The sequence below is a fragment of the Elgaria multicarinata genome, chromosome 3, assembly GCF_023053635.1.
Source record: "Elgaria multicarinata webbii isolate HBS135686 ecotype San Diego chromosome 3, rElgMul1.1.pri, whole genome shotgun sequence".
NCBI classification, from domain to species: Eukaryota; Metazoa; Chordata; class Lepidosauria; order Squamata; family Anguidae; genus Elgaria; species Elgaria multicarinata.
In genome coordinates, this window is record NC_086173.1 from 158,779,655 (window position 1) to 158,807,221 (window position 27,567).

A 27,567-nucleotide genomic window follows, 5' to 3' on the forward strand; every position below is an offset into this window, starting at 1 on the left:
TGCCTTTCTCCCACTGTACATTTCCTACCAAATTCTCACTTGCCTGCCTAGTTTACTTATTTATCTCCCACCAGCCTCCGCTCTTCCCCCCAGAATGTCCTCTTCAGCCCCAAATCCTTGGCAAACCCTCAATCCATCCCTTGATCTACAGCACAGAAATTACAACCCCCAAACCTACCTTGCCCCCATTAAGAGGAGGGGCAGGAAATGACCGCAGCAGGTTTGCAGGCCTCCCCTTCCTCTCTGAGTTGCTTCTCTAGGGACACAAACTCTCACGGTTTAACCCTTGCTTCAAACCTCCCTTTGCTTAGTATCCCTGATGGAAGAGATCAAGCAAAGCGGGCAGTCAAAGCCAGGAATATGAGTTTACACTAGGGTGACCCTATGAAAAGGAGGACAGGGCTCATGTATCTTTAACAGTTGCATAGAAAAGAGAATTTCAGCAGGTGTCATTTGTATATATGGAGAACCTGGGGAAATTCCCTCTTCATCACCACAGTTAAAGCTGCAGGAGCTATACTAGAGTGACCATTTTAAAAGAGGGCAGGGCTCCTGCAGCTTTAACTGTTGTGATGAAGAGGGAATTTCACCAGGTTCTCCATATATACAAATGACACCTGCAGAAATTCCCTTTTCAATACAACTGTTAAAGATACAGGAGCCCTGTCCTCCTTTTCATAGGGTCACCCTAGTTTACACACAGAGTAAATCCTCGCTTGGGATTCTGATCTGCGTAGGGTGACCCTATGGAAAGGAGGACAGGGCTCCTGCATCTTTAACAGTTGTATAGAAAAGGGAATGTCAGCAGGTGTCATTTGTAGGCAGGCAGCACTCGGTGAAATGCCTTCTTCAGCACAACAGGTAAAGCTGTACAAGCATAGCTAGTGTGACCAGGTACAAATGACGACAGGGCTCCTGCAGATTTAACTGTTGTGGTGAAAGCGGAATTTCACCAGGTGCTGCATGCAAACAAAGGACACCTGCTGAAATTCCCTTTTCTGTAGTTGCAGTAAGTCTCATTACTAGTTTTCCTCCCAAATTTAATCCCACAATTCCTAACTGCAACTTTGTGGGGTGGTGGAAGTCATAAGAACATTAGAAGTGCCATGCTGGATCAGACCGAGGGTCCATCTAGTCCAGCACTCTGTTCACACAGTGGCCAACCAGCCGTCGGCCAGGGATGGACAAGCAGGACATGGTGCAGCAGCACCCTCCCGCCCATGTTCCCCAGCAACTGGTGCACACAGGCTTATTGCCTTGAATGCTGGAGCCACCAGGGCTAGTAGCCATTGATAGCCTTTGCCTCCAGGAATTTATCCACCCCCCTTTTAAAGCTATCCAGATTGGTGGCCATCACTACATCTTGTGGTAGTGAGTTCCATAATTTAACTATGCGCTGCATGGAGAAGTGCTTCCTTTTATTTATCCGGGATCTCCCACCGATCAGCTTCATGGGATGACCCCTTTGGGTTCTAGTATTTTGAGAGAGGGAGAAAAATGTCTCCCAATCATGGGACCTCGGTTCATACAGTAGAGGGTGAGGGAGGAAATTGCTGACCCCAAACACGGCTGAACAGCCCCTTTAGTCGAGGGGACCTTAAATAGAGGACTGTCCTCCGAGAGACCTTCAAATAGAAGACTATCTCTGGCAAAATGGGACACCTGCTTGGCCTAGCCCTAGGCTCTGCAACGTGGTGTCCATTGGTGCCAACGTGACCCCAGATGTCTTGCTTGATGTCAGCCAGGATCCCTGATTTTTATTTTGTTTCATAACATGTTTTACAATCAAAATGTGTGTATATTTTAAACGGAGTGTGCCACCCTCTAGCACCATCTTTATTTGGGTTCAAGAGAGTGGATTTGGAGCTTGGACCCCTCCTCTGTTTTGGACAAGTGTCTTTTGTTTCAGCCCCACCAGTTTGCTTTCTGGATACTGAGCGTTTTGTGACTGGCGAAGCCCACCACGGTAGCCATTTCATGAACGGAGAGGGCACCCTTGTGAGCAGTCATTTAGGGGCACTCTGTCAAAATCCCAAATGCGCAAAATGACCAAAAGGGATTTCGGACCACTGGCTATTGCTGTTGCTTTTTTCCTGGTCCTTTCTCAGGCCCGGTTCAGACAACACGCTAAACCATGCTGCTTAACCACAAAATGGTTAAGGGAATTCCCTTAACCATTTTGTGGTTAAGCAGCATGGTTTAGCGTGTTGTCTGAACCAGGCCTCGGCCTCCTCAGGACCTGTCTTTTCTGTCACTCTCCTCCATTTCCTCAGGGCCGTTCTTCACCATCAGTCTCCTTTTTTCTCCTCAGAACCTCCCTTCCCTCCTGTAGCCCTTCAGGATCAAAAAGGAATTGAACTCTCATAGAATAGCAGAGTTGGAAGGGGCCTACAAGGCCATCGAGTCTAACCCCCTGCTCAATGCAGGAATCCACCCTAAAGCATCCCTGACAGGTGGTTGTCCAGCTGCCTCTTGAATGTCTCTAGTGTGGGAGAGCCCACAACCATCCTAGGTAACTGGTTCCATTGTCGTACTGCTCTAACAGTCAGGAAGTTTTTCCTGATGTCCAGCTGGAATCTGGCATCCTTTAACTTGAGCCCGTTATTCCGTGTCCTGCACTCTGGGATGATCGAGAAGAGATCCTGGCCCTCCTCTGTGTGACAACCTTTTAAGTATTTGAAGAGTGCTGTAATGTCTCCCCTCAGTGTTCTCTTCTCCAGGCTAAACAGGCCCAGTTCTTTCAGTCTCTCTTCATAGGGCTTTGTTTCCAGACCCCTGATCAAACATGCTCCAGCTTGTCTGCGTCCTTCTTGAATTGCGGAGCCCAGAACTGGACGCAATACTCTAGATGAGGCCTAACCAGGGCTGAATAGAGAGGAACCAGTACCTCACGTGATTTGGAAGCTATACTTCTATTAATGCAGCCCAAAATAGCATTTTGGGCTCTAGATATTCCCCCCTGAGGGCTACATATTGCAAGGAGTCACACCACTATTGTCCAGGGTGTATTAAACCCTTCGGGTCTCTGAATGATTCTGTGCACTCGCACCAGATTTGCACCTGGTATCTGTTAACACCTGCCAAGATTTCAATGTCCCGGAAATGGCACAATCCTCCACATTACTGATCGAACGTTTGCAGAAAACGTGGTGTACGTAGCATTTAAAGGGGAAAAATGGAAAGGTTTTATTTCACTACAAGAGGCCAAATTACAGCATTCGTTATTGGAAAATACTTTAGGGCATGGGCAGTGTAATGGGAGGCCACCTGCACATGGGACCTGGATCTTCTGAGCTGTCCCTAGGTCTTTAAAGCTACCCCAATTGTCACCATCTCTCTTAATACAAGGGTGCCTCTTCCTTCAGAAGCCTTGCAGTTGCTGGGAGTTCCCCTCTATTCAGCCCTGGTTAGGCCTCATCTTGAGTATTGTGTCCAGTTCTGGGCTCCACACTTCAAGAAGGACGCAGACAAGCTGGAGCGTGTTCAAAGGAGGGCAACCAGGATGAATAGGGGTCTGGAAACAAAGCCCTATGAAGAGAGACTGAAAGAACTGGGCATGTTTAGCCTGGAGAAGAGAAGATTGAGGCATGATGGCACTCCTCAAAGGTTGTCACACAGAGGAGGGCCAGGATCTCTTCTCGATCATCCCAGAGTGCAGGACACAGAATAAGGGGCTCAAGTGACCGGAAGCCAGATTTCGGCTGGACATCAGGAAAAACTTCCTGGCTGTTAGAGCAGTATGACAATGGAACCAATGACCTAAGGAGGTCATGGGCTCCTCTCTCACCCTAGAGGCCTTCAAGAGGCAACTGGACAGCCATCTATCAGGGATGCTTTAAGGTAAATAATAATAATAAAAAAACAAAGATTCCTGCAATGAGCAAGGGGTGGGACTCGATGGCCTTGTAGGCCCCTTCCAACTCTACTATGATTCTATGATTCCTCTAAAACAGAGGCACCCGCTGGGATTTTCCAGGGGGAGAGAAAGCTGCACCACAGCTTGTCGTTTGCTCGCATAGGGCGTTCTGCCACTCAGCTGTGTACTTTGCTTGTGTGTGCTTTTTCTGGCTGAGCATCACATTCTGTGATATATAGAAGCCTACATTTCATGGTAGAAGGTGCTGGGAACTGAACAATACTAATGTAGAAGAGTGTTATATTCAACACCAAGAAAACTTTATTTGAAGTAAGGGCTAGGGAAAAGAAAACATCTACGAATGAGAGGAGGGGAAAACAACAACCCAAACATAGTTAGAAATTATTATTATTATTATTATTTATTTATTTATTTATATAGCACCATCAATGTACATGGTGCTGTACAGATTACACAGTAAATAGCAAGACCCTGCCGCATAGGCTTACAATCTAATAAAGTTGTAGTAAACAATAAGGAGGGAAGGAGAATGCAAACAGGCACAGGGAAGTGTAAACAGGCACCGGGTAGGGTGAAGCTAACAGTATAGAGTTAGAACATACTCAATATTTAAAAGCTATAGGGAAAAGAAAAGTTTTTAGCTGAGTTTTAAAAGCTGTGATTGAGTTTGTAGTTCTCAAGTGTTCTGGAAGAGCGTTCCAGGCGTAAGGGGCAGCAGAAGAAAAAGGACGAAGCCGAGTAAGGGAAGTGGAGGTCCTTGGGCAGGCAAGAAGCATGGCATCAGAGGAGCGGAGAGCACGAGCAGGGCGATAGTGTGAGATGAGAGAGGAGAGATAGGCAGGAGCTAGACCGTGAAGAGCTTTGAAGGTCAGCAGGAGAAGTTTATATTGGATTCTGGAGTGAATTGGACGCCAATGAAGAGATTTCAGAAGTGGAGTGACATGGTCAGAGCGGCGGGCCAAGAAGATGATCTTAGCGGCAGAGTGGTGGACAGAGACCAGCGGACTGATGTGAGACGAAGGAAGGCCAGAGAGAAGAAGGTTGCAGTAGTCCAACCGAGAGATAACCAGTGCGTGAACGAGAGTCTTGGCAGAAGAGACAGACAAAAATGGTTGAATCCTGGCAATATTATACAGGAAGAAACGACAGGATTTAGCTACTGCCTCGATATGAGGAATAAAGGAGAGCGAGGAATCAAATATAAAGCCAAGATTACGAGCTTCCTTGACCGGAGAGAGCGTGACATCGTTGACAGTAAGAGAGAATGAGAGGTGAGGAGAAGGTTTAGGAGGAAAAACAAGCAGTTCAGTTTTTGCCATATTAAGTTTCAAACGACGATGAAGCAGCCAGGCTGAGAGAAAAAGGAGAGAAAAAGGAGTTGGCAGGAAGAAGAGAGAAAGGGGGTGGCAGGAAAAAGAGAGAGAAAGGGGGTGGCAGGAAAAAGAGAGAGAAAGGAGGTGGCAGGAAAAAGAGAGAGAAAGGAGGTGGCAGGAAAAAGAGAAGGAGGTGGCAGGAAAAAGAGAGAGAAAGGAGGTGGCAGGAAGAAGAGAGAAAAAGGAGGTGGCAGGAAGAAAAGAGAAAGGAGTTGGCAGGAAAAAGAGAGAAAGGGGGTGGCAGGAAAAAGAGAGAGAAAGGGGGGTGGCAGGAAAAAGAGAGAGAAAGGAGGTGGCAGGAAGAAGAGAGAGAAAGGAGGTGGCAGGAAGAAAAGAGAGAAAGGAGTTGGCAGGAAAAAGAGAGAAAGGGGGGTGGCAGGAAAAAGAGAGAGAAAGGAGGTGGCAGGAAGAAGAGAGAAAAAGGAGGTGGCAGGAAGAAAAGAGAGAAAGGAGTTGGCAGGAAAAAGAGAGAAAGGGGGTGGCAGGAAAAAGAGAGAGAAAGGGGGGTAGCAGGAAAAAGAGAGAGAAAGGAGGTGGCAGGAAGAAGAGAGAGAAAGGAGGTGGCAGAAAGGGAGAGAGCAAAAAAGGGGTGACTGCTCACTTTTGGTTCTTGACTTGCACACCACTGCCTTCTGTCCCATTCACCAATAGGGTGCGCCCCCTGATGGATTACTTCCAAGGGAATGCAGCCCCCAAGAGGGGGAAAAGTTTCCTGACCTTTGCCATTAAAGATTATGTCACACACGTGGGCCAAATCTAGGCATGCTCGCGTAGAAGTAAGTCCCACAGAATTCTGTGAGATTTATTCCTAAATAAGCGTGGATGGGACTGGACTGTCAATTTGGGGAGCAAGAGGGTTGTTCCCGCAATGACCATTATATAGTTTATTTACAGTATGGTTTTCCTTTTTGCTTATTATTTCCAGCCATCCAGAAACTCTTTTACTGACTGTGCACCAAGAACGCCTTGTCTGCAACGTGGACCCTCTCGTGCCTAGCGAGATGTGCTTTCTGGCTGAAGCTTTTACCGCAGTCCTTACATTCATGCGGCTTCTCTCCCGTGTGGGTTCGCTCGTGCGCCACCAGAGCTGATCTGGCGCTAAAGCTTTTATCACAGCACATGCATTTAAACGGCTTCTCTCCCATTTGGTCTCTCTGATGCTTGAGGAGGTGCGATTTCTGACTGAAGCCCTTCCCACAGTCTGGGCATTTATGAGGCTTCTCTCCGGTGTGAGTTCTTTGGTGACTAATGAGATTGTTTTTTTGGCTGAAGGTTTTCCCACAATCGGGGCATTTATGGGGTTTCTCTCCTGTGTGGGTTCTCTCATGAGCTACCAGGTTGGACTTGCCTCTGAAGCTCTTCTCACAGTATGAGCACTTGTACGGTTTTTCTCCAGTGTGGGTTCTCAGGTGTCCAGTAAGGAGGGAGCTCAGATTGAATGTTTTCCCACAGACAAAACATTTATAAGGTTTATCTCCTGTGTGCAGCCTCTGATGGTTTGTCAGCTGGGATTTGTTACTGAAGTTTTTCCCACAGTCTGAACACTTGTGCGGTTTTTCTACAGTGTGGGTGTTTTCGTGGGCAACCAGAACGGATCTCAGACTAAAACGTTTCCCACACTGTGCGCACTGAAATGGCTTCTCCCCAGTGTGGATTCTCTGATGACTATTAAGGTGAGCCCTCTGGCTGAAGCTTTTTCCGCAGTCTAAACACATGTGTGGCTTGTCTCCCGTGTGGGTTCTTTCATGGGCAAGGAGGACGGACCTGAAACTAAAGCTCTTGCCACACTCCAAGCACTTGTACGGTTTCTCGCCTGTGTGGATTCTCTGGTGCCTTCGAAAAGTGGCACTCCAGCTGAAGGTTCTCCCGCACTCAAAACATTTATACGGCTTGTCTCCCGTGTGGATTCTCTGGTGGCTAATAAGCTGCGAGCCCGCGCAGAAGGTTTTCTCGCAGTACGAGCATTTATACGGCTTTTCGCCCGTGTGCATTCTCTCGTGCACAATAAGGTTCGTGCTCCTGATGAAGGTTTTCCCACAGTGAGAGCATTTGAAGGGCTTCTCTCCCGTGTGGATTCTCTTGTGGATATTAAGGTCCGATACCTGGCTGAAGCTCTTCCCACAATCCAAACATTCGTAAGGCTTTTCTCCCGTGTGGGTCCTCTTGTGCTTAATTAGATCCGTTCTCCAGCTGAATGTTTTCCCGCAAATTTTGCAAGTCTTTTGTCTCTCTCCTGTTGGAGTTTTCTCCTGGGCCACGGTTTCATCAAGGCCCTTGTGGAGGTTCACTTCCCTCCCTCGAAGGTTTCTTGGCTTCTTCTCAAAAGTAGTGTGCTTATCATGACGCTGGGTAGCACCCACCGACAACCCAAACGTTTCCATTTGATCAAAAGATCCAACAGCACAATTTTCCACCTCATTTTTACACAGCCCGACGGCACTTGCTGTAGTGAAGAAAGAATCATTCCCTGCGTGAAAAGAAAGAGAATGTCAGAAGAGGAGAAACCTTTTTAATGAAGGCTTGAAACCTACCCCTACACTGCGCTCAACATCTTAGGTCCTCCTCCAAGTGCCTACTCCAAGGGAAGCTCGGAGGATGACAACAAAGGAGAGGGCCTTTTCAGTGGTGGCCCCCCAATTATGGAATGATCTCCCTGATGAGGCTTGCCTGGCCCCAACATTGTCATCTTTTCGGTGCCAGGTCAAGACCTTTCTCTTCTCCCAGGCATTTAACAACATATGCTAAGTTTGTTTGTTTTTGAATGGACCCCAGAACTGTTGTTGTTTAAAACAGATACTGTTTTATACTGATGTTTTTATATATTTTTTATGGTTTTAAATTTTGTATACTTTTTAATGTTCACTGTTTTAAACTTTTGTAAACCGCCCAGAGAGCTTCGGCTATGGGGTGGTATATAAATTTAATTAATAAATATAAATTTAATAAATAAATAAATTTTGGCTAAGCAGCAAGGTTTAAGGCGTCTTATAGAATCATAGAATCATAGAATAGCAGAGTTGGAAGGGGCCTACAAGGCCATCGAGTCCCACCCCCTGCTCAATGCAGGAATCCACCCTAAAGCATCCCTGACAGATGGTTGTCCAGCTGCCTCTTGAAGGCCTCTAGTGTGGGAGAGCCTACCACCTCCCTAGGGAACTGTCTTGTGCAATGCGATTTGCAGTACCAAATTCTGTGGTGCATAAGCCATGCAGGATCATACCAAGGGTCCACCTAGTCCAGCACGCTGTTCACACAGTAGCCAACCAGCTATCAACCAGAGACCCACAAGCAGGACATGGTGCAACAGCACCCTCCCACCCATGTTCCCCAGCAACTGGTGCACACAGGCTTACTGCCTCTGATACTGGACTTAGCACATAGCCATCAGGACTATTAGCCATTGATAGCCTTCGCCTCCAGGAATTTATTTGCCTCCAGTATCCGAGGCAGTAAGCCTGTATGCACCAGTTGCTGGGGAACATGGGTGGGAGGGTGCTGTTGCATCTATGTCCTGCTTGTGGGCCCCCGGTCGGCAGCTGGTTGGCCCCTGTGCGAACGGAGTGCTGGACTAGATGGACCCTCGGTCTGATCCAGCAGGGCTCTTCTTATGTTCTTAACCCTTTTTTAAAGCCATCCAAATTGGTGCCCATCACCACTAACCACAGTAGGACCATCTGCAGCAGGGTTAGCGGCTCTAACCATGGCTTAAAGGGTTGTGTGCGGCAGCATGGCTTGTGGTTAATGCTAACCCCAGAGAACCACGGTTTCACGAACCACAGAACCTAAAGTGCCATCTGAACAGGCCATATATATATTTTTTTAGGGCTCAGATTTCAGCGAGTGCAGAATAGGGCCGCAAGAGTTCTAACTGGGACCGGGTGTTACGAACGTGTTACTATGTCAATACTTTGTCACCGACATTGGTTCCTAATCTGTTTCTGGGCTGAATTCAAAGTGTTGGCTTTGTCTTATAAAAGCCCTTCACGGTTTGGAACCTTTGGGATCTGAAGAATCACCTCTTCCCATACCTACCTACCCAGGCCCTGAAATCATTAACTAAATCCCTTCAAGTGCCCACATAATCTGAGGTATGGACCTTTCCTCCTCAAACTGTCCCCTGGTGGCAGCCATCCCGTTAGCTCTACAGAGACACCATCAAACACATTCCTCCTGTCCATAAACAGTTTCCATTCCAGCTGGTTATGATAAGAATTCCCATTTAGCTTGAAGAACTGGTGCCTGACTTCACTTCTTTTTCCTCTTCCCTCACCATTCCTTTTTCCTTTTGTGTTGTGCCCTTTAGATCAGCTGGTGGGTGATGGGAATTATAGTCCAACAGATCTGGAGGGCACCGGATTGGGGGAAGGCAGATTTAGATTTATGTAAGCAATCTATATAAATAAAAATGTAAATGTTCGTTCGAAACAGACGTTATATCTCCAAAAGTTCTTCACCGATTGCTTTGAAATTTTGACACAACGTTGCATTCGAATACGCGAGCGTTGTTATGTAACTATGTTCTATATGGGGACAAAAGTTTGTCTTAAAATCGAAAAAATAGGCCTCCTCAAAACCAGTCCTGCTGATCATTGTGACATCGCCAACCAGTAGGCCAATCCACTGCCTCTGCCTCCTCTCCTATTTGCATGTTCTTCCTATTTGCTCTTATAGGTCATTGTGACATCGCCAACCAGTAGGCCAATCCACTGCCTCTGCCTTCTCTCCTATTTGCATGTTCTCTCACAATTGGCTGAGTGAATATAGATGTCACACCTGTGACAGTTACACGTTCTGAAGAAAGGTAACTGCCAGGAGTTTCCACTAACCTCCTCACCGTAAAAACATCCTTTTTTAAAAACCAAACAATCTGCTTTACTTCATCCAAATAATGCCTCGCAGAAGATCACACTTAGGTCGTCGTACCCGCAGAGCAATTCCCAATTCGATTGGCGTTTGCAATCACCATCAACAAAGCTCAGGGCCAATCTTTAGAATTGTGCGGTTTAGATCTAGACACAGATTGCTTCTCACATGGACAATTATATGTTGCGTGTTCTAGAGTGGGCAAACCAGACAATCTCTATATCTACACAGATATCTTCTGCTGCCCCTTACGCCTGGAACGCTCTCTTCCAGAACACTTGAGAACTACAAACTCAATCGCTGCTTTTAAAACTCAGCTAAAAACTTTTCTTTTCCCTATAGCCTTCAAATATTGAGTTTGTTCTGACTCTATACTGTTAGCTTCTCCCTACCCGGCGCCTGTTTACACTTCCCTGTGCCTGTTTGCATTCTCTTTCCCTCCTTATTGTTTACTACAACTTTATTAGATTGTAAGCCTATGCGGCAGGGTCTTGCTATTTACTGTGTTATCTGTACAGCACCATGTACATTGATGGTGCTATATAAATAAATAATAATAATAATAATAATACAGACAATGGAACAACTAAAAATATTGTATATCCACAAGCATTGTGAAATTAAACATATTAGAAACATCCGCTTTGTCTTTTCTTTCTTTTCCATTTAACCAGACTGAGCCACAGCAACGCGTGGCAGGGTACAGCTAGTTTTTTAATAAAAAAAAAGACAGGCCACTTGCATGAAAAAATTCAAGGCCGACCAGGCACCACCTTCGTCCGGACTCTCAACGGATAGCAATACTTACCCACTAAGACATCAGCCCTGTTGCTCTCCTGCTTGATCTCCATGGGGAGGCGTGAGACTGACGGGGTCGGCTCCTCTTTGGGGAAATCCACAGAAACACTGTTCTTGGGCAGACCTCTGAACTGAAACAAATGAAAGGGCCTGTGAAGCTGCTGTAACACTGAGCAGGTTTGCACGTAATGCTAAACCAGCGGTTTCCAACCTTGGTTTCCAGATGCTGCTGGGCTACCATTGGCCTTGTTGGCTAATGACTGTGTAGTGTGGTATAGCGGCTAGAGTGTCAGACTGGGAATCGGGAGATCCAGGTTCTAACCCCCATTCAGCCATGGAAGCTCACTGGGTGACTTTGGGCCAGTCACAGACTCTCAGCCCAGCCTACCTCACAGGGCTGTTATTGTGAGGATAAAAATGGAGAGGAGGAGGATTATGTACGCCGCCTTGGGTTCCTTGGAGGAGAAAAGGCAGGATATAAATGTAATAAATTAAAAAATAAAATAGGGGGTAATATTCAGCACAGAGGCAGTTCAGCCTTTTAGAAAGATATACGTGAGCTTATACTAAGCAACCCTGACCACCACGTTTCAATCAGTTTGCCGCTACTTGTTTCGGGGGCAGCAATAACCCCACTGTCACAGATCCGTGACCCCTCAGAATTTAACATACTCACTTGGTTGTCTAGTCTTGCTGCCTCTTCCTGCCCCAGCAGGAAATCCTCTGCCAGGGCGACCGCCTGGGTGCAATTCTCTGCTCCACGTTCCCTGACCCAGCTCTGCATCTCCAGGGGCAGGACAGCCAAGAACTGCTCCAGGATCAGCAGCTCCAGGATCTGCCCCTTCGTGTGCCTTTCGGGCTTCAGCCACTGATGGCAAAGGAACCAAAGCTTGCCACAAACCCCGCGTGGGCCATCCTCCTCCCGGTAGCACAGCTGCCGGAAGTGTTGCCGGTGCGCCTCTGGATTCCTCTCCTCCACAGCCTCTTCTTTCACCTTCAGGATGCCTCCCGGGATAGTGCCTTCTAAGCGGCCACGGGCCTTTTGAGTTTGCCAGCTGAGGCCTGCTAGGGTCCGAGTTTCTTGCTCTCTGCTAGGCTCTTGATCAGCATTAGCCAACCTTTCTGAAGAGGCAAGAGACGCAGATGGTTCTTCCCCGGACTGTGGGTTTCCCCACTCCAAGTGAGGGGACTCCATGGTCTTCAGGAACTCTTCCCACTGCGTTTCCCAGTGTTGCGCCAAACCCTCATCCGTTTCCTGCTTGATCTGCCTCGCCGTTGCCTGGTTTAGAAATTCATCCTGGTTGATCCGAGGGGCACATGCTCCCTCCAAACCCTCCCCTGATCTGAGGCCCCATGGTTTTTGGCCCGCCATTTTCAATTTTGGCAGCAACCCGTGCTAAATGGTAGTGTGGAAATGGACGTCTGAGCTCAATGGTGTTTACCGGTTGGCAGCCATTTTGTCTCAGGCCACTTGCTTGACAGCCATTTCGTCTCAGGCCACTTGCTTGACAGCCATTTTGTCTCAGGCCACTTGCCCGACAGCCATTTTGTCTCAGGCCACTTGCTTGACAGCCATTTCGTCTCAGGCCACTTGCCCGACAGCCATTTTGTCTCAGGCCACTTGCTTGACAGCCATTTTGTCTCAGGCCACTTGCCCGACAGCCATTTTGTCTCAGGCCACTTGCCCGACAGCCATTTTGTCTCAGGCCACTTGCTTGACAGCCATTTTGTCTCAGGCCACTTGCTTGACAGCCATTTTGTCTCAGGCCACTTGCTTGACAGCCATTTTGTCTCAGGCCACTTGCCCGACAGCCATTTTGTCTCAGGCCACTTGCTCGACAGACATTTTGTCTCAGGCCACTTGCTTGACAGCCATTTTGTCTCAGGCCACTTGCTCAGCAGCCATTTTGTCTCAGGCCACTTGCTCGACAGCCATTTTATCTCAGGCTGCTAATAGCCTTTTCTGAAGCTGCTCTGCTCTTTCACACTTCAATTCGCATCTTTGTCTTTGCATTCATTGTGGAAAAACGTAATCCTTGGCTTTCTGTCTGTCCTTACGTTTTTCAAAGTTTACCTGCAGAGATGGTCCAGTGCTATTTGCATGTGCTATTTGCATCACATGGGTTTGAGGTTTAAATTGGAGCGCCTGTTACACAGTAGGCTCCCTGAAGGAAACCGATAGAAAAAAGAAATTTATTTATTACAAGCCTATACTGCTCAATAGCCTAAACTCTCTGCGAAATGAAGGAACACGTATAAAAGCAAAGACTGTCTGTATGGGTTCCTTTCCCACAGTTTCTAAAAACTGCTGATTCTAAGCCCCATCTCAGGGGCTACTTTTCAGGGCAAATGTTCAATAATGAACAAAAGAATTGTCTTGCTGGATTAGACTCACCAAAGTCTAATAGATTGGCAATAACTTTCCTTTGCCAGTTAGAGATAAACTGCGGTCCCATTGAGCTATTAAGGCCAATAACCACTGATATTAGCCATGATAGCTAGATAAAATTTCCTTCTCATTAGGGTTCTGTCCCAGTGGTTGAATTCTTCCTTTGGGGAAGACATAAAATAGGGCCACCATACGGAAAGGAGGACAGGGCTCCTGTATCTTTAACAGTTGTTTAGAAAAGGGAATTTCAGCAGGTGTCATTTGTATATATGGAGAACCTGGGGAAATTCCCTCTTCATCACCACAGTGAAAGCTCCAGGAGCCCTGTCCTTTTTGGTAGAGTGACCAGATACAAAAGAGAGCAGGGCTCCTGCAGCTTTCACTGTGGTGATGAAGAGGGAATTTCACCAGGCTCTTGTCGAGGAAATGTCTGAATGGGCTGTTTGTGCCCACCCTGTTTTGATGTAAGCCCTTTCTATTAGAAATTTAGTTCTATAGCAATTTGATGCAAACTGTAGCTGAAAATATATTGAGCAACACTTGCTCAACCAAAAAAAAGTGTTGACACACTAGTCGGAGTGTGAGCCTCCCAGCGAGGACAGGAAGAGTAGTAACCACAAAGGAACAGATGTTCCAGGATTGCAATACCCATCTACGTATTGTTTTTCTAGTCTTAGAATGATCTGCACTTTGCACATGCATAAATGCCATGTCACAAGACAGACGGTTAGACAGATAGAGGGTGGAGTGAGATATTTTTAAGGCAAGCTAACCACAAAAAAGAAACAGATGGAGATGTATTTCCTGTAACTATTGCAATATCCATTTATAGTATTCTAGTCAGAGAAGTACTTAAACTCTGTACATGCCTAAACGCTTTGCTTCTCATTGGTTACTGTATTGCAGAGCTGTATTATGATTGGTGTGAAGGTTCTGCCATTGTATCTCAGGAGAACTGACCCTATAAATATGTTAACCTTTCCTGAAATTGTTGGGCAGTTCCTCAGGTCTTCTGGGACTGTCACCTTGCAGCGCTGCAGGCTGCTCGTAATAAACCTTCTAAGGAGAGAGAAATTGTGTCTTGAGAGTCTGTGACCACCACTCAGCAAACCACGGGGACCCTCCCTTTCGGGTTGCACCACACTCTGCAGGTATTAAAGGTGCAATCCTTTGCATGTTTGGCAGAAAAAAAGTCCCACAACAAAAAAAAAGTCCCAGCATTCCCCAGCCAGGACTCTTGAGTTGTAGGATTCCACACACACCCCTCCAGTGTAAACATGCATAGGATTACACCCTAAAGGAACTAGACATAGAATCTTCTAAGGTCACAGAATCATAGAATAGCAGAGTTGGAAGGGGCCTACAAGGCCATCTAGTTCAACCCCCTGCTCAATGCAGGAATCCACCCTAAAGCATCCCTGACAGCTGAATCTTGAATGCCTCTAGTGTGGGATGATCCCACTACCGCCCTAGGTAATAGATATTGCTATGACTGTGCAAGGGGGACTCTGGAATACGATCCCTCCCCCCAAACCCCTTACAGCCACTGCAGAAAGAACAGTGCTGCCTAGGGTGACCCTATGAAAAGGAGGACAGGGCTCCTGTATCTTTAACAGTTGCATTGAAAAGGGAATTTCAGCAGGTGGCATTTGCATATACGGAGAACCTGGTGAAATTTCCTCCATCACACCAGTTAAAGTTGCAGGAGCTATACTGTGACCAGATTTAAAAGAGGGCAGGGCACCTGCAGCTTTAACTAGTGCTACCTGCTTTCTGAGTTTGCAAAAAGAGCCGCAGTGGACCTCAGAGAGGTTAAAAAAGGGGTGTTCTGCTGGGCTTGGTGGGGACAAGAGGTGTCTCAGAGGAGACACAACCTCTGAGCATATGCTGAATGCTTCCTGCTCTACCCTGCCCTTTGTAAATTTGGTCCTTTTTAACCTCTTAACCTTTTTAGCACCAGATTAACGCCCCACATTTCTTATTAAGGGGGCAGCAGAATTTCCACGACTAAATCAGCAAGAATTTGGCATTCAGCAAGAGCCTCAGCGCCTCTTGAAATGTGTGTGTGTCTATGTAGGCTCCCTTTCTCCCTCTCTTCCAACCCTCCTGCTGCAGCCTCCCTTGCAAAGAGGTTTAGAAAAGCACGCACCTTCACAGTGCTCCAGGCCTAGAGGAGAAGTAATAATATTTTCCCGTTCCCCTTGGAATTGGCAGTTATAGCTCACCTTTCCATGCAAGCCCCCTGCCAGCCACCGGCCTCTTCCTGTTATTGCAACCCAACCCAACCCAAAACAGGAACGGCCCTTTCCAAATGGTTACACACACACACCCTTTCCCCTTTTTTGTTCTTGGCCACTCTAGGAAACTCGGCTCTGTCTTTTTAACCCATACATAGCTCTGCTAGAAATGCTTACATTCTCCTATCAACCTGGTGCCCTCAAGATGGTTTGGAGTCGGACTTCAGTGCCCATCAGCCCCAGCCAGCGTGGCTAATGGTCAGGATGCTGGGAGTTGTAATCCCACGACATCTTGAACCTCGGGCCTGTGAGACAAACCTGGCAGAGAAGAGCAGGGAACTCAGTATTGCTGTTTTGTTCCTTTCTTCTTCTGGGTCCTTCATTTTCAATGAGAATACTACAGGTAGAAATTTACCAGGTGAAGCTTTCCACCCCGTCATTTCCTTAAGGCCAAAGGAAACATCTCCCGTTGAATTTCTACCTACCAGGTCCAAGTTTACTCAGACAAAGGCTGCCATCCTCCTCCGCCTTCAATGGGTGGTTTCTGGCAGAAATTCAGCAGTGACACTTGCTTTTGGCAAGGCCACAATGTCAGGCAAAACTCTTGATACATTTCTGCCTGTCAAGCAGGTGTTAAATAGCGTGAGCCTATGGAAAGGAGGACAAGGGCTCCTGTATCTTTAACAGTTGCATAGAAAAGGGAGTTTCAGCAGGTATCATTTGTACGCATGCAGCACCTGGTGGAATTCCCTCTTCATCTCAATAGTTAAAGCAGGAGCCCTGCCCTCTTTTGTATCTGGTCCCTCTGGGCAGGGCTCCTGCAGCTTTAACTGTAGTAATGAAGAGGGACTTTCACCAGGTGCTGCATTCATACAAATGACACTGACTTGACGATATTCCCTTTTCTATGCAACTGTTAAAGACATAGGAGCCCTGTCCTCCTTTCCATATGGTCACCCTATCAGTTAAAGACACAGGATCAGTGTGAGAAGAGGGGGAAAGTTAGCTACACTGATGGCTACCAACTCCCTCCCCCACTCGTTGTATTGTCCTTCAGTGCTGGCTTTATTTTGATGAACAGCCATTTACAGTGCAATCCTATACATGTCTACTCAGAAGTAAGTCCCATTGAGTTCGGTGAAGCTTACCCCCAAGCAAGTGAGTTTAAGATTGCAGCCTTAGCAGGAAAAGCAGTTGCATTCCTTCTCTCTCATATGCCAGGAAATGAGATTTATTACCATTATGCTGCTACAAAATGTTGTTGCATTGTACACTTCTGATCAGTTGAACAGAAAGTCTTACCCACATGTACAGTTGTTCACTTGTATCAAAATATATATAAAAAACTACTTTATTAACATTCTGCATGCTGTTACATCTATGAGCTTTCAATAGAGCGAGTACAGAAAGCAACCCACCCACCGCATCAGAGCTCACAGGCCAAGTAGCAGTTCTGGTGGCTTCTTCCACCAAGCTGGACCCAGCTGAGCAAGGTGCGGGTGTCGAGGAAGAGATTCCTCAATGCTGGGAACTCAGAAACATTTCCTGTAGATGAAAAAAGGGCCCCGTTCTTCATATTCTCTCCTGTGAACCCAGAGCTGCTGGAAGGCCTTGAGGGACGCCAAGATGGAGCCTCCAGTCCATACGGACGTATCTCTTTCAGGGGAGGCTGAGGAGATGGGATTGTCGTTTGGACACATCCTAATCAGCTCTCTCTGGAAGCGGTCAGCAAAGCCCTTCATCATGGTACAGCCCCCGCAGAGCAAGATATTGCCCATCAGGTTCTTTTTGAGGGCGACGTCGCACTTGTTGAGGGACGTCATGGTGAGGAGGGGCAGCCCCAGCTGCTGCGAGTTGATCAGGGACGGCTTGAAGAGCATTTCGGAACACATGAATCTCTCTTTGCCGAGAACGATTCTCTGCCCGTCGGGAAGCTCATACTCGACCTCATGGTTCCTGGAAGGCGCAGCCGCATCCTGGGGATAGTCCAAAGAGGTGAAGCAATAGTTCTGTTTGATATCTTCCAAGACCTGCCAATCTTTCTCCGAGAACAATTTCACCGAGTCGTTTAATAGCTTCATGAGGTATTGGGTGACATCCGATCCGGCGTAGTCCACCCTTTCCGTAATGCTGGGCATCGTGTAACCTTCATAAATAGGGACGGCGTAGGAGACGCCGTGGCCGCTCTCCACCACCAGACCCGACATCTTCCCGTAGGAATACATGGACAACCTGGACTGGTAGGCGATGTGCATGGCAGGGGTGCCGAACGTCTCGAAGAGCATTTCCGCGTACTTTTCCCGGTTGGTGGTGGGGCTCAGCGGAGGGTCGGACACCAAGACAGCGTGCTCCTCGGGCCGAATCTTCATCTCCTTATGGAAAAGGTATTCCCAGATGTCCTGGACGCTATCCCAGTCCACTATGATCCCATGCCTCAAGGGGTTGACCAGCTTCAGGGGGATGCTGGCATCTTGAAGTTCCCGGCCAACAAAAGTTTCTTTCCTATTATCGCCTGTCTTGGCCGTCTCCTGGAAATGCTTCCCTACGGTGGAGGAGACCACATGGCTTGGCTTCTGTTCTCCAGCGAAGCCACACTTGCAGGAGCCGGTCCCGATATCAACGACAACAGCTCTGGTCTCTTTCACAATCCTCCTTGGGGTGGACTCTCCCTCCTCCCTGAGCCCACTCCCAGGCCGTACGGTTGTGCCTTTCTTGGATGGCACAGAGCCAGAACTTGCGCTGCCCCTGCTCGCCATTTCGTTTCCTGGGTCTCCTCTATGTCCACTGTCTGGGCTCTGGCCGTCCGCTTCAAATGGCAGGAATGCTCATGGTTTCAGAATCTTGATGCCAACACTGGGCATTGTGACGTCATCCACGTTACAGACTTGATGTCAGGTATAGGTACAAGGCTGGCCAGTAGGTAGACTTATTAGGAAATAGCTTGAGAATGTCAGATGTCTCTGCAAGCTCATCTCTGTAAGAAGTTCTCACGGGATCTAGCTTGCTTACTCCTTGTTGCGGCCTTGAAGCTGTTGGTTCTCTGGGAACTTAAGCCGCTCTTGGAAGCTGTCACTCAGATTGGAGCGTCACCTTGGTGGGTTTTGCCGTCCCGCCCTCTTGGCACGTGGGCATGGCTTACAGGTCAGAGGACCTGCCTGTCAAGTGGCTTTGAATAGGCCTTAAATGCTGGTGCAAAGCTGAAAAAGCTTTGCTAAGTTTCATCTCTCGACGCAACGCCTGACCTCCCTCCTGCTTTGGATTCCGTCTCCGATTAGGACTTTGGAAGCACTCTGCATATGGATGCTTTGCTATTTGGACTTTGGCTATCTACGAACCGGGCCGTGAAAAGTACTGTGAGGCTTTTCATAGACTCGGACTCGCATTTGCTGTGGATTGGGTGTCTGTGGCCTGGGCTCAGGTGGCAGGGAGTTGCTAGTCCTTAGCAGAAGGACGGGACTCCTGTGCCTGAGGTTTAACCTTCCCTAAAGTCATGGTAACCAGAGTCAGCTCAGTTGTGGCAGGCTGAGATTGACAAGCGCGTGACCAATCTTCTCTGGTGGCTCAGAGCAACCCTTCCGTGGGATTTTGTTTTAGGTGATTAGCCACGTCCCTTGAGGTGCCAGCGTATGCGGCGTCTGGAGAAGCTCAAATTGGACAGTGGCATACCCTAAACACACACATACACACGCCCCGAGTGTTTGACTTAAGGATCATATCAGAAAAAGAGCCTAAAGCTTTCTAACCATCGCTCAGCGTTAAGCGTGTTTTGGAGTCCGTGTAACCATTAAGCCTGTCTACCGTGTGATTTCCTCAATAAAAGAAGTCTCACTGATGCGAGTGTCTCGTGTCAGCTTGCCAGCACGTGTGAATGCCAGAGGGAACAGGCACGAACACGACCCTTGAGCAGGAAATCCTCATAAAACATTTATCTGCCTCAAAGGACTTCGGGGGGAGGGGGAAGGAGGTTTGCTACAGGGAGAGAATTACAGTGGGGTGTGCGATTTGATTTCAGATGTATCTGGGCATGTTTTAGAGGTGCTTTGAGCGTTGCGAAATACCAAAGAGAGTAAATATCTGGTCTCTTGTCGTTGCATGTGCATTGCTGGATGTGTGATCAACCGTCTTGAACAGCACCCAGATATGGGCATTCCGGATGTATTGTTAGATCTTTTCGCTTATTCGCACACTAACAGATATTCCTTCCTTTGCTTAGGTCCCTGATCAATATAAATTCCCTTCCCTCTACCCATCACTGATGCTGCTCCTTGCCACTCTCTTGGGTATCATTGCCAAAGAGTGGAGGGAAGTGGCTCTCAGTGCCACGCGAGGATGTGTAGCCGTTTCACGTGGCTGTGCGTGATACCCTGAGATCTCTGAAATGCCTATTTATTATTATTAATAATAATATCCCGTCTTTTTCCCAGTACTGGGACTCAAGGCGGTTTACAAGATTAAAGCATGTACAATTAAAACATATAAATATAAATTACAAAAGTTAAATTAGAATTAAACCTACAGGAAAATTAAAAACACGTTAAAAATTTAAAAAGCCCGCTGAAACAAAAAAATGTTTGCCTGCCTCCAAAACTGTAGCACAGAGGGAGCCAGACTAGCCTCCCTGGGAAGGGAGTTCCAGAGCCTTGGAGCAGCCACCGAGAAGGCCCTCTCCCGTGTACCCATTAGGATGCCAGGGATGTTGGTGGGACTGAGAGAAAGGCCTCCCCAGAAGACGTCAGAGCACGGGCAGCCTCATATGGGAGAATACACCACCCCCTCCAGCATGCCTTTGGCGGTTCGCAGGGGGGTGCACCCTTTGAGAGGCCCTTCCTCAACAGTTGCTGGCAATTGCAGGCAGCAGCGTAGGGTTTGTTTTAAGTCGATTAAGAATAGTTCAACTGCAAAAATTCAGGTTTTAGGATTATTTTTTGTACACTTTACAGGAAGGCCAATCAGTGTTCCAAATTTCAAGTTTGTAGCTCATCTGGAAGTGGGTAAACATTTCATAGAATCATAGAATAGCAGAGTTGGAAGGGGCCTACAAGGCCATCAAGTCCAACCCCCTGCTCAATGCAGGAATCCACCCTAAAGCATCCCTGACAGATGGTTGTCCAGCTGCCTCTTGAAGGCCTCTAGGGTGGGAGAGCACACAACCTCACCAGGCAACTGATTCCATTGTCGTACTGCTCTAACAGTATTTCCAGACATACGACCCTGCTTTATATAGAGAGATACAGATGCAAGCCATGACTTCATGTTGTAGCCACCAGGGGAGGAACAGGGATATGAATGTCATGATGGGGATCGGGTCCTCCCCTTAGGATGAGGTCCTGAACAGATGGACCCGTACTTTTCGACTATTTATTTGTTTTTCCTGACTTTGTTGATGCCGCTCCCTTCAACAAGTTTCCAGGGTGACCGGAAAATTTCCTTTTGGGCTTCATGGACGATCAGATGACAAGGAATTATGGGTCTTTATTTTTATATATCATAACGGCAACGAGACTACTATTACGCACAAAAATGGAAAGGCACAATACTACCTACAACGGATGAATGGCCACTGAAGATGTTGGAGTTAGCAGAGATGGCAAAACTTACGTCAACAATTAGAGAAAAGTCAACGCCTAGGTTCAGAACTGAATGGAAACCTTTTATAGACTTTATGCAGGATCAAGAAAATAATGAGTTGTTTGTCTGTGGATTCAATGAATAAGAAGAAAACTTTACGATGAAAGAGGGGAATTTTGACTTTTGTAATTATACAGCAAGAGACAATATTGTTACATGTTACATACAACCTGAGCCGGCTGCCTGAGAACCAGTTTCCGCTGGGATCGAACTCAGGCCGTGGGGAGAGTTTCAGCTGCAGAAACTGCTGCTTTACCGCTCTGCGCCACACGAGGCTCTTAAAATTAGAATTAAACCTAGTAAAATTAAAAACACGTTAAAAATTTAAAAAGCTGTAACAAGTTAAGGGAGGGGGGATCTAATATATTAACACAGGTCCAGTATAGTTCCAAAAGCCTGCTGAAACAAAAAAATGTTTGCCTGCCTCCAAAACTGTAGCACAGAGGGAGCCAGCCTAGCCTCCCTGAGAAGGGAGTTCCAGAGCCTTGGAGCAGCCACCGAGAAGGCCCTCTCCCGTGTACCCATTAGGATGCCTGGGATGTTGGTGGGACTGAGAGAAAGGCCTCCCCAGAAGACGTCAGAGCATGGGCAGCCTCATATGGGAGAATACACACACCCCAGCATGCCTTTGGCGGTTCGCAGGGGGGTGCACCCTTTGACAGGCCCTTCCTCAACAGTTGCTGGCAATTGCAGGCAGCAGCGTAGGGTTTGTTTTAAGTCGATTAAGAATAGTTAAACTGCAAAAATTCAGGTTTTAGGATTATTTTTTGTACATTGTACAGAAAGGCCAATCAGTGTTCCAAATTTCAAGTTTGTAGCTCATCTGGAAGTGGGTAAACATTTCATAGAATCATAGAATAGCAGAGTTGGAAGGGGCCTACAAGGCCATCAAGTCCAACCCCCTGCTCAATGCAGGAATCCACCCTAAAGCATCCCTGACAGATGGTTGCCCAGCTGCCTATTGAAGGCCTCTAGTGTGGGAGAAGAGCCCACAACCTCCCTGGGTAACTGGTTCCAGTGGTGGCCCCCCAATTATGGAATGATCTCCCTGACGAGGCTTGCCTGGCCCCAACATTGTCATCTTTTCGGTGCCAGGTCAAGACCTTTCTCTTCTCCCAGGCATTTAACAACATATGCTAAGTTTGTTTGTTTTTGAATGGACCCCAGAACTGTTGTTGTTTAAAATAGATACTGTTTTATACTGATGTTTTTATATTTTTTATGGTTTTAAATTTTGTATACTTTTTAATGTTCACTGTTTTTAACTTTTGTAAACCGCCCAGAGAGCTTCGGCTATGGGGTGGTATATAAATTTAATTAATAAATATAAATTTAATAAATAAATAAATTTTGGCTAAGCAGCAAGGTTTAAGGCGTCTTATAGAATCATAGAATCACAGAATAGCAGAGTTGGAAGGGGCCTACAAGGCCATCGAGTCCCATCCCCTGCTCAATGCAGGAATCCACCCTAAAGCATCCCTGACTGATGGCCTCTAGTGTGGGAGAAGAGCCCACAACCTCCCTAGGGAACTGTCTTGTGCAATGCGATTTGCAGTACCAAATTCTGTGGTGCATAAGCCATGCAGGATCATACCAAGGGTCCAGCTAGTCCAGCACTAGGTTCACACAGTGGCTAACCAGCTATCAACCAGAGACTCACAAGCAGGACATGGTGCAACAGCACCCTCCCACCCATGTTCCCCAGCAACTGGTGCACACAGGCTTACTGCCTCTGATAATGGACTTCGCACATAGCCATCAGGACTATTAGCCATTGATAGCCTTCGCCTCCAGGAATTTATTTGCCTCCAGTATCCGAGGCAGTAAGCCTGTATGCACCAGTTGCTGGGGAACATGGGTGGGAGGGTGCTGTTGCATCTATGTCCTGCTTGTGGGCCCCCGGTCGGCAGCTGGTTGGCCCCTGTGCGAACGGAGTGCTGGACTAGATGGACCCTCGGTCTGATCCAGCAGGGCTCTTCTGATGTTCTTAACCCTTTTTTAAAGCCATCCAAATTGGTGCCCATCACCACTAACCACAGTAGGACCATCTGCAGCAGGGTTAGCGGCTCTAACCATGGCTTAAAGGGTTGTGTGCGGCAGCATGGCTTGTGGTTAATGCTAACCCCAGAGAACCACGGTTTCACGAACCACAGAGCCTAAAGTGCCATCTGAACAGGCCCTATATATATATATATATATATATTTAGGGCTCAGATTTCAGCGAGTGCAGAATAGGGCCGCAAGAGTTCTAACTGGGACCGGGTGTTACGAACGTGTTACTATGTCAATACTTTGTCACCGACATTGGTTCCTAATCTGTTTCTGGGCTGAATTCAAAGTGTTGGCTTTGTCTTATAAAAGCCCTTCACGGTTTGGAACCTTTGGGATCTGAAGAATCACCTCTTCCCATACCTACCTACCCAGGCCCTGAAATCATTAACTAAATCCCTTCAAGTGCCCACATAATCTGAGATATGGACCTTTCCTCCTCAAACTGTCCCCTGGTGGCAGCCATCCCGTTAGCTCTACAGAGACACCATCAATCAGATTCCTCCTGTCAGATAGACAGATAGAGCCTCAGCGCCTCTTGAAATGTGCGTGTGTGTCTATGTAGGCTCCCTTTCTCCCTCTCTTCCAACCCTCCTGCTGCAGCCTCCCTTGCAAAGAGGTTTAGAAAAGCACGCACCTTTACAGTGCTCCAGACCTAGAGGAGAAGTAATAATATTTTCCCGTTCCCCTTGGAATTGGCAGTTGTAGCTCACCTTTCCATGCAAGCCCCCTGCCAGCCACCGGCCTCTTCCTGTTATTGCAACCCAACCCAACCCAAAACAGGAACGGCCCTTTCCAAATGGTTACACACACAACCTTTCCCCTTTTTTGTTCTTGGCCACTCTAGGAAACTCGGCTCTGTCTTTTTAACCCTTAGGCTTAGCTCAGCTAGAAATGCTTACATTCTCCTATCAAGCTGGTGCCCTCAAGATGGGTTGGAGTCGGACTTCAATGCCCATCAGCCCCAGCCAGCGTGGCTAATGGTCAGGATGCTGGGAGTTGTAATCCCACGACATCTTGAACCTCAGGCCTGTGAGACAAACCTTGCAGAGAAAAGCAGGGAACTCTGTATTGCTGTTTTCTCCTTTCTTCTGCTGGGTCCTTCATTTTCAATGAGAATACTACAGGTAGAAATTTACCAGGTGAAGCTTTCCACCCCGTCATTTCTTTAATGCCAAAGGAAACATCTCCCGTTGAATTTCTACCTACCAGGTCCAAGTTTACTCAGACAAAGGCTGCCATCCTCCTCCGCCTTCAATGGGTGGTTTCTCGCAGAAATTCAGCAGTAGACACTTGCTTTTGGCAAGGCCACAATGCCAGGCAAAACTCTTGATACATTTCTGCCTGTCAAGCAGGTGTTAAATAGCGTGAGCCTATGGAAAGGAGGACAAGGGCTCCTGTATTTTTAACAGTTGCACAGAAAAGGGAGTTTCAGCAGGTATCATTTGTACGCATGCAGCACCTGGTGGAATTCCCTCTTCATCTCAATAGTTAAAGCAGGAGCCCTGCCCTCTTTTGTATCTGGTCCCTCTGGGCAGGGCTCCTGCAGCTTTAACTGTAGTAATGAAGAGGGACTTTCACCAGGTGCTGAATTCATACAAATGACACTGACTTGATGATATTCCCTTTTCTATGCAACTGTTAAAGACATAGGAGCCCTGTCCTCCTTTCCATATGGTCACCCTATCAGTTAAAGACACAGGATCAGTGTGAGAAGAGGGGGAAAGTTAGCTACACAGATGGCTGCCAACTCCCTCCCCCACTCGTTGTATTGTCCTTCAGTGTTGGCTTTATTTTGATGAACAGCCATTTACAGTGCAATCCTATACATGTCTACTCAGAAGTAAGTCCCATTGAGTTCGGTGAAGCTTACCCCCAAGCAAGTGAGTTTAAGATTGCAGCCTTAGCAGGAAAAGCAGTTGCATTCCTTCTCTCTCATATGCCAGGAAATGAGATTTATTACCATTATGCTGCTACAAAATGTTGTTGCATTGTACACTTCTGATCAGTTGAACAGAAAGTCTTACCCACATGTACAGTTGTTCACTTGTATTATTATTATTATTATTTATTTATTTATATAGCACCATCAATGTACATGGTGCTGTACAGAGTAAAACAGTAAATAGCAAGACCCTGCCGCATAGGCTTACAATCTAATAAGTTGTAGTAAACAATAAAGAGGGAAGGAGAATGCAAACAGGCACAGGGAAGTGTAAACAGGCACAGGGTAGGGCAAAACCAACAGTGTAAAGTCAGAACAAACTCAATATTTGAAGGCTATAGGGAAAAGAAAAGTTTTGAGCTGAGTCTTAAAAGCAGTGATTGAGTTTGTAGTTCTCAAGTGTTCTGGAAGAGCGTTCCAGGCGTAAGGGGCAGCAGAAGAAAAAGGACGAAGCCGAGTAAGGGAAGTGGAGGTCCTTGGGCAGGCGAGAAGCATGGCATCAGAGGAGCGGAGAGCCCGAGCGGGGCGATAGTGTGAGATGAGAGAGGAGAGATAGGCAGGAGCTAGGCAGTGAAGAGCTTTGAAGGTCAGTAGGAGAAGTTTATATTGGATTCTGAAGTGAATTGGAAGCCAATGAAGAGATTTCAGAAGTGGAGTGACATGGTCAGAGCGGCGGGCCAAGAAGATGATCTTAGCGGCAGAGTGGTGGACAGAGACCAGCGGACTGATGTGAGACGAAGGAAGGCCAGAGAGAAGAAGGTTGCAGTAGTCCAACCGAGAGATAACCAGTGCGTGAACGAGAGTCTTGGCAGAAGAGACAGACAAAAAAACCACTTTATTAACATTCTGCATGCTGTTACATCTATGAGCTTTCAATAGAGCGAGTACAGAAAGCAACCCACCCACCGCATCAGAGCTCACAGGCCAAGTAGCAGTTCTGGTGGCTTCTTCCACCAAGCTGGACCCAGCTGAGCAAGGTGCAGGTGTCGAGGAAGAGATTCCTCAATGCTGGGAACTCAGAAACATTTCCTGTAGATGAAAAAAGGGCCCCGTTCTTCATATTCTCTCCTGTAAACCCAGAGCTGCTGGAAGGCCTTGAGGGACGCCAAGATGGAGCCTCCAGTCCATACGGACGTATCTCTTTCAGGGGAGGCTGAGGAGATGGGATTGTCGTTTGGACACATCCTAATCAGCTCTCTCTGGAAGCGGTCAGCAAAGCCCTTCATCATGGTACAGCCCCCGCAGAGCAAGATATTGCCCATCAGGTTCTTTTTGAGGGCGACGTCGCACTTGTTGAGGGTCGTCATGGTGAGGAGGGGCAGCCCCAGCTGCTGCGAGTTGATCAGGGACGGCTTGAAGAGCATTTCGGAACACATGAATCTCTCTTTGCCGAGAACGATTCTCTGCCCGTCGGGAAGCTCATACTCGACCTCATGGTTCCTGGAAGGCGCAGCCGCGTCCTGGGGATAGTCCAAAGAGGTGAAGCAATAGTTCTCTTTGATATCTTCCAGGATCTGCCAATCTTTCTCCGAGAACAATTTCACCGAGTCGTTTAATAGCTTCATGAGGTATTGGGTGACATCCGATCCGGCGTAGTCCACCCTTTCGGTAATGCTTGGCAACGTGTAACCTTCATAAATGGGGACGGCGTAGGAGACGCCGTGGCCGCTCTCCACCACCAGACCCGACGTCTTCCCGTAGGAATACATGGACAACCTGGACTGGTAGGCGATGTGCATGGCAGGGGTGCCGAATGTCTCGAAGAGCATCTCCGCGTACTTTTCCCGGTTGGTGGTGGGGCTCAGCGGAGGGTCGGACACCAAGACAGCGTGCTCCTCGGGCCGAATCTTCATCTCCTTATGGAAAAGGTATTCCCAGATGTCCTGGACGCTATCCCAGTCCACTATGATCCCATGCCTCAAGGGGTTGACCAGCTTCAGAGGGATGCTGGCATCTTGAAGTTCCCGGCCAACAAAAGTTTCTTTCCTGTTATCGCCTGTCTTGGCCGTCTCCTGGAAATGCTTCCCTACGGTGGAGGAGACCACATGGCTTGGCTTCTGTTCTCCAGCGAAGCCACACTTGCAGGAGCCGGTCCCAATATCAACGACAACAGCTCTGGTCTCTTTCACAATCCTCCTTGGGGTGGACTCTCCCTCCTCCCTGAGCCCACTCCCAGGCACAGAGCCAGAACTTGCGCTGCCCCTGCTCGCCATTTCCTTTCCTGGGTCTACTCTATGTCCACTGTCTGGGCTCTGGCTGTCTGCTTCAAATGGCAGGAACGCTCATGGCGTCATGCTCTTGATGCCAACACTGGGCATTGTGACGTCATCCACGTTACAGACTTGATGTCTGGTATAGGTACAAGGCCGGCCAGTAGGTAGACTTATTAGGAAATAGCTTGAGAATGT

At 47.6% G+C, this 27,567-nt stretch overlaps 4 protein-coding genes across 4 annotated transcripts in view; 1 reads left to right on the top strand and 3 right to left on the bottom strand.

The window, feature by feature from the left end:
* Positions 1-4,107: 4,107 nt before the first annotated feature.
* Positions 4,108-27,567, top strand: part of LOC134396163 (uncharacterized) — a 125,591-nt gene continuing 102,131 nt past the window's right edge. The window contains exon 1 of the mRNA XM_063122562.1: positions 4,108-4,118. The gene's annotated coding sequence lies outside the window, so the exon portion shown is untranslated. The remainder of the gene's footprint in view (positions 4,119-27,567) is intronic.
* The window catches only part of LOC134395647 (uncharacterized), a 47,617-nt gene continuing 24,460 nt past the window's right edge, over positions 4,411-27,567 (bottom strand). The window contains exons 5-9 of the mRNA XM_063121808.1: positions 26,236-27,319; positions 17,130-18,248; positions 11,588-12,307; positions 10,922-11,042; positions 4,411-7,717 (exon numbers count right to left, since the gene is read on the bottom strand). Of these exons, the coding sequence (XP_062977878.1) occupies positions 6,192-7,717; positions 10,922-11,042; positions 11,588-12,307; positions 17,130-18,248; positions 26,236-27,319 (4,570 nt within the window). The 3' untranslated portion in view covers positions 4,411-6,191. The remainder of the gene's footprint in view (positions 7,718-10,921; positions 11,043-11,587; positions 12,308-17,129; positions 18,249-26,235; positions 27,320-27,567) is intronic.
* LOC134396235 (actin-like protein 7A) lies at positions 17,040-18,584 on the bottom strand. The gene has a single exon (XM_063122655.1). It carries the CDS (start codon positions 18,291-18,293, stop codon positions 17,070-17,072), a length of 1,224 nt encoding a protein of 407 aa, XP_062978725.1. The 5' UTR covers positions 18,294-18,584; the 3' UTR covers positions 17,040-17,069.
* LOC134396236 (actin-like protein 7A) lies at positions 26,176-27,372 on the bottom strand. Its single transcript, XM_063122656.1, has one exon. The coding sequence runs from the start codon at positions 27,370-27,372 to the stop codon at positions 26,176-26,178; it is 1,197 nt and encodes a 398-aa protein (XP_062978726.1).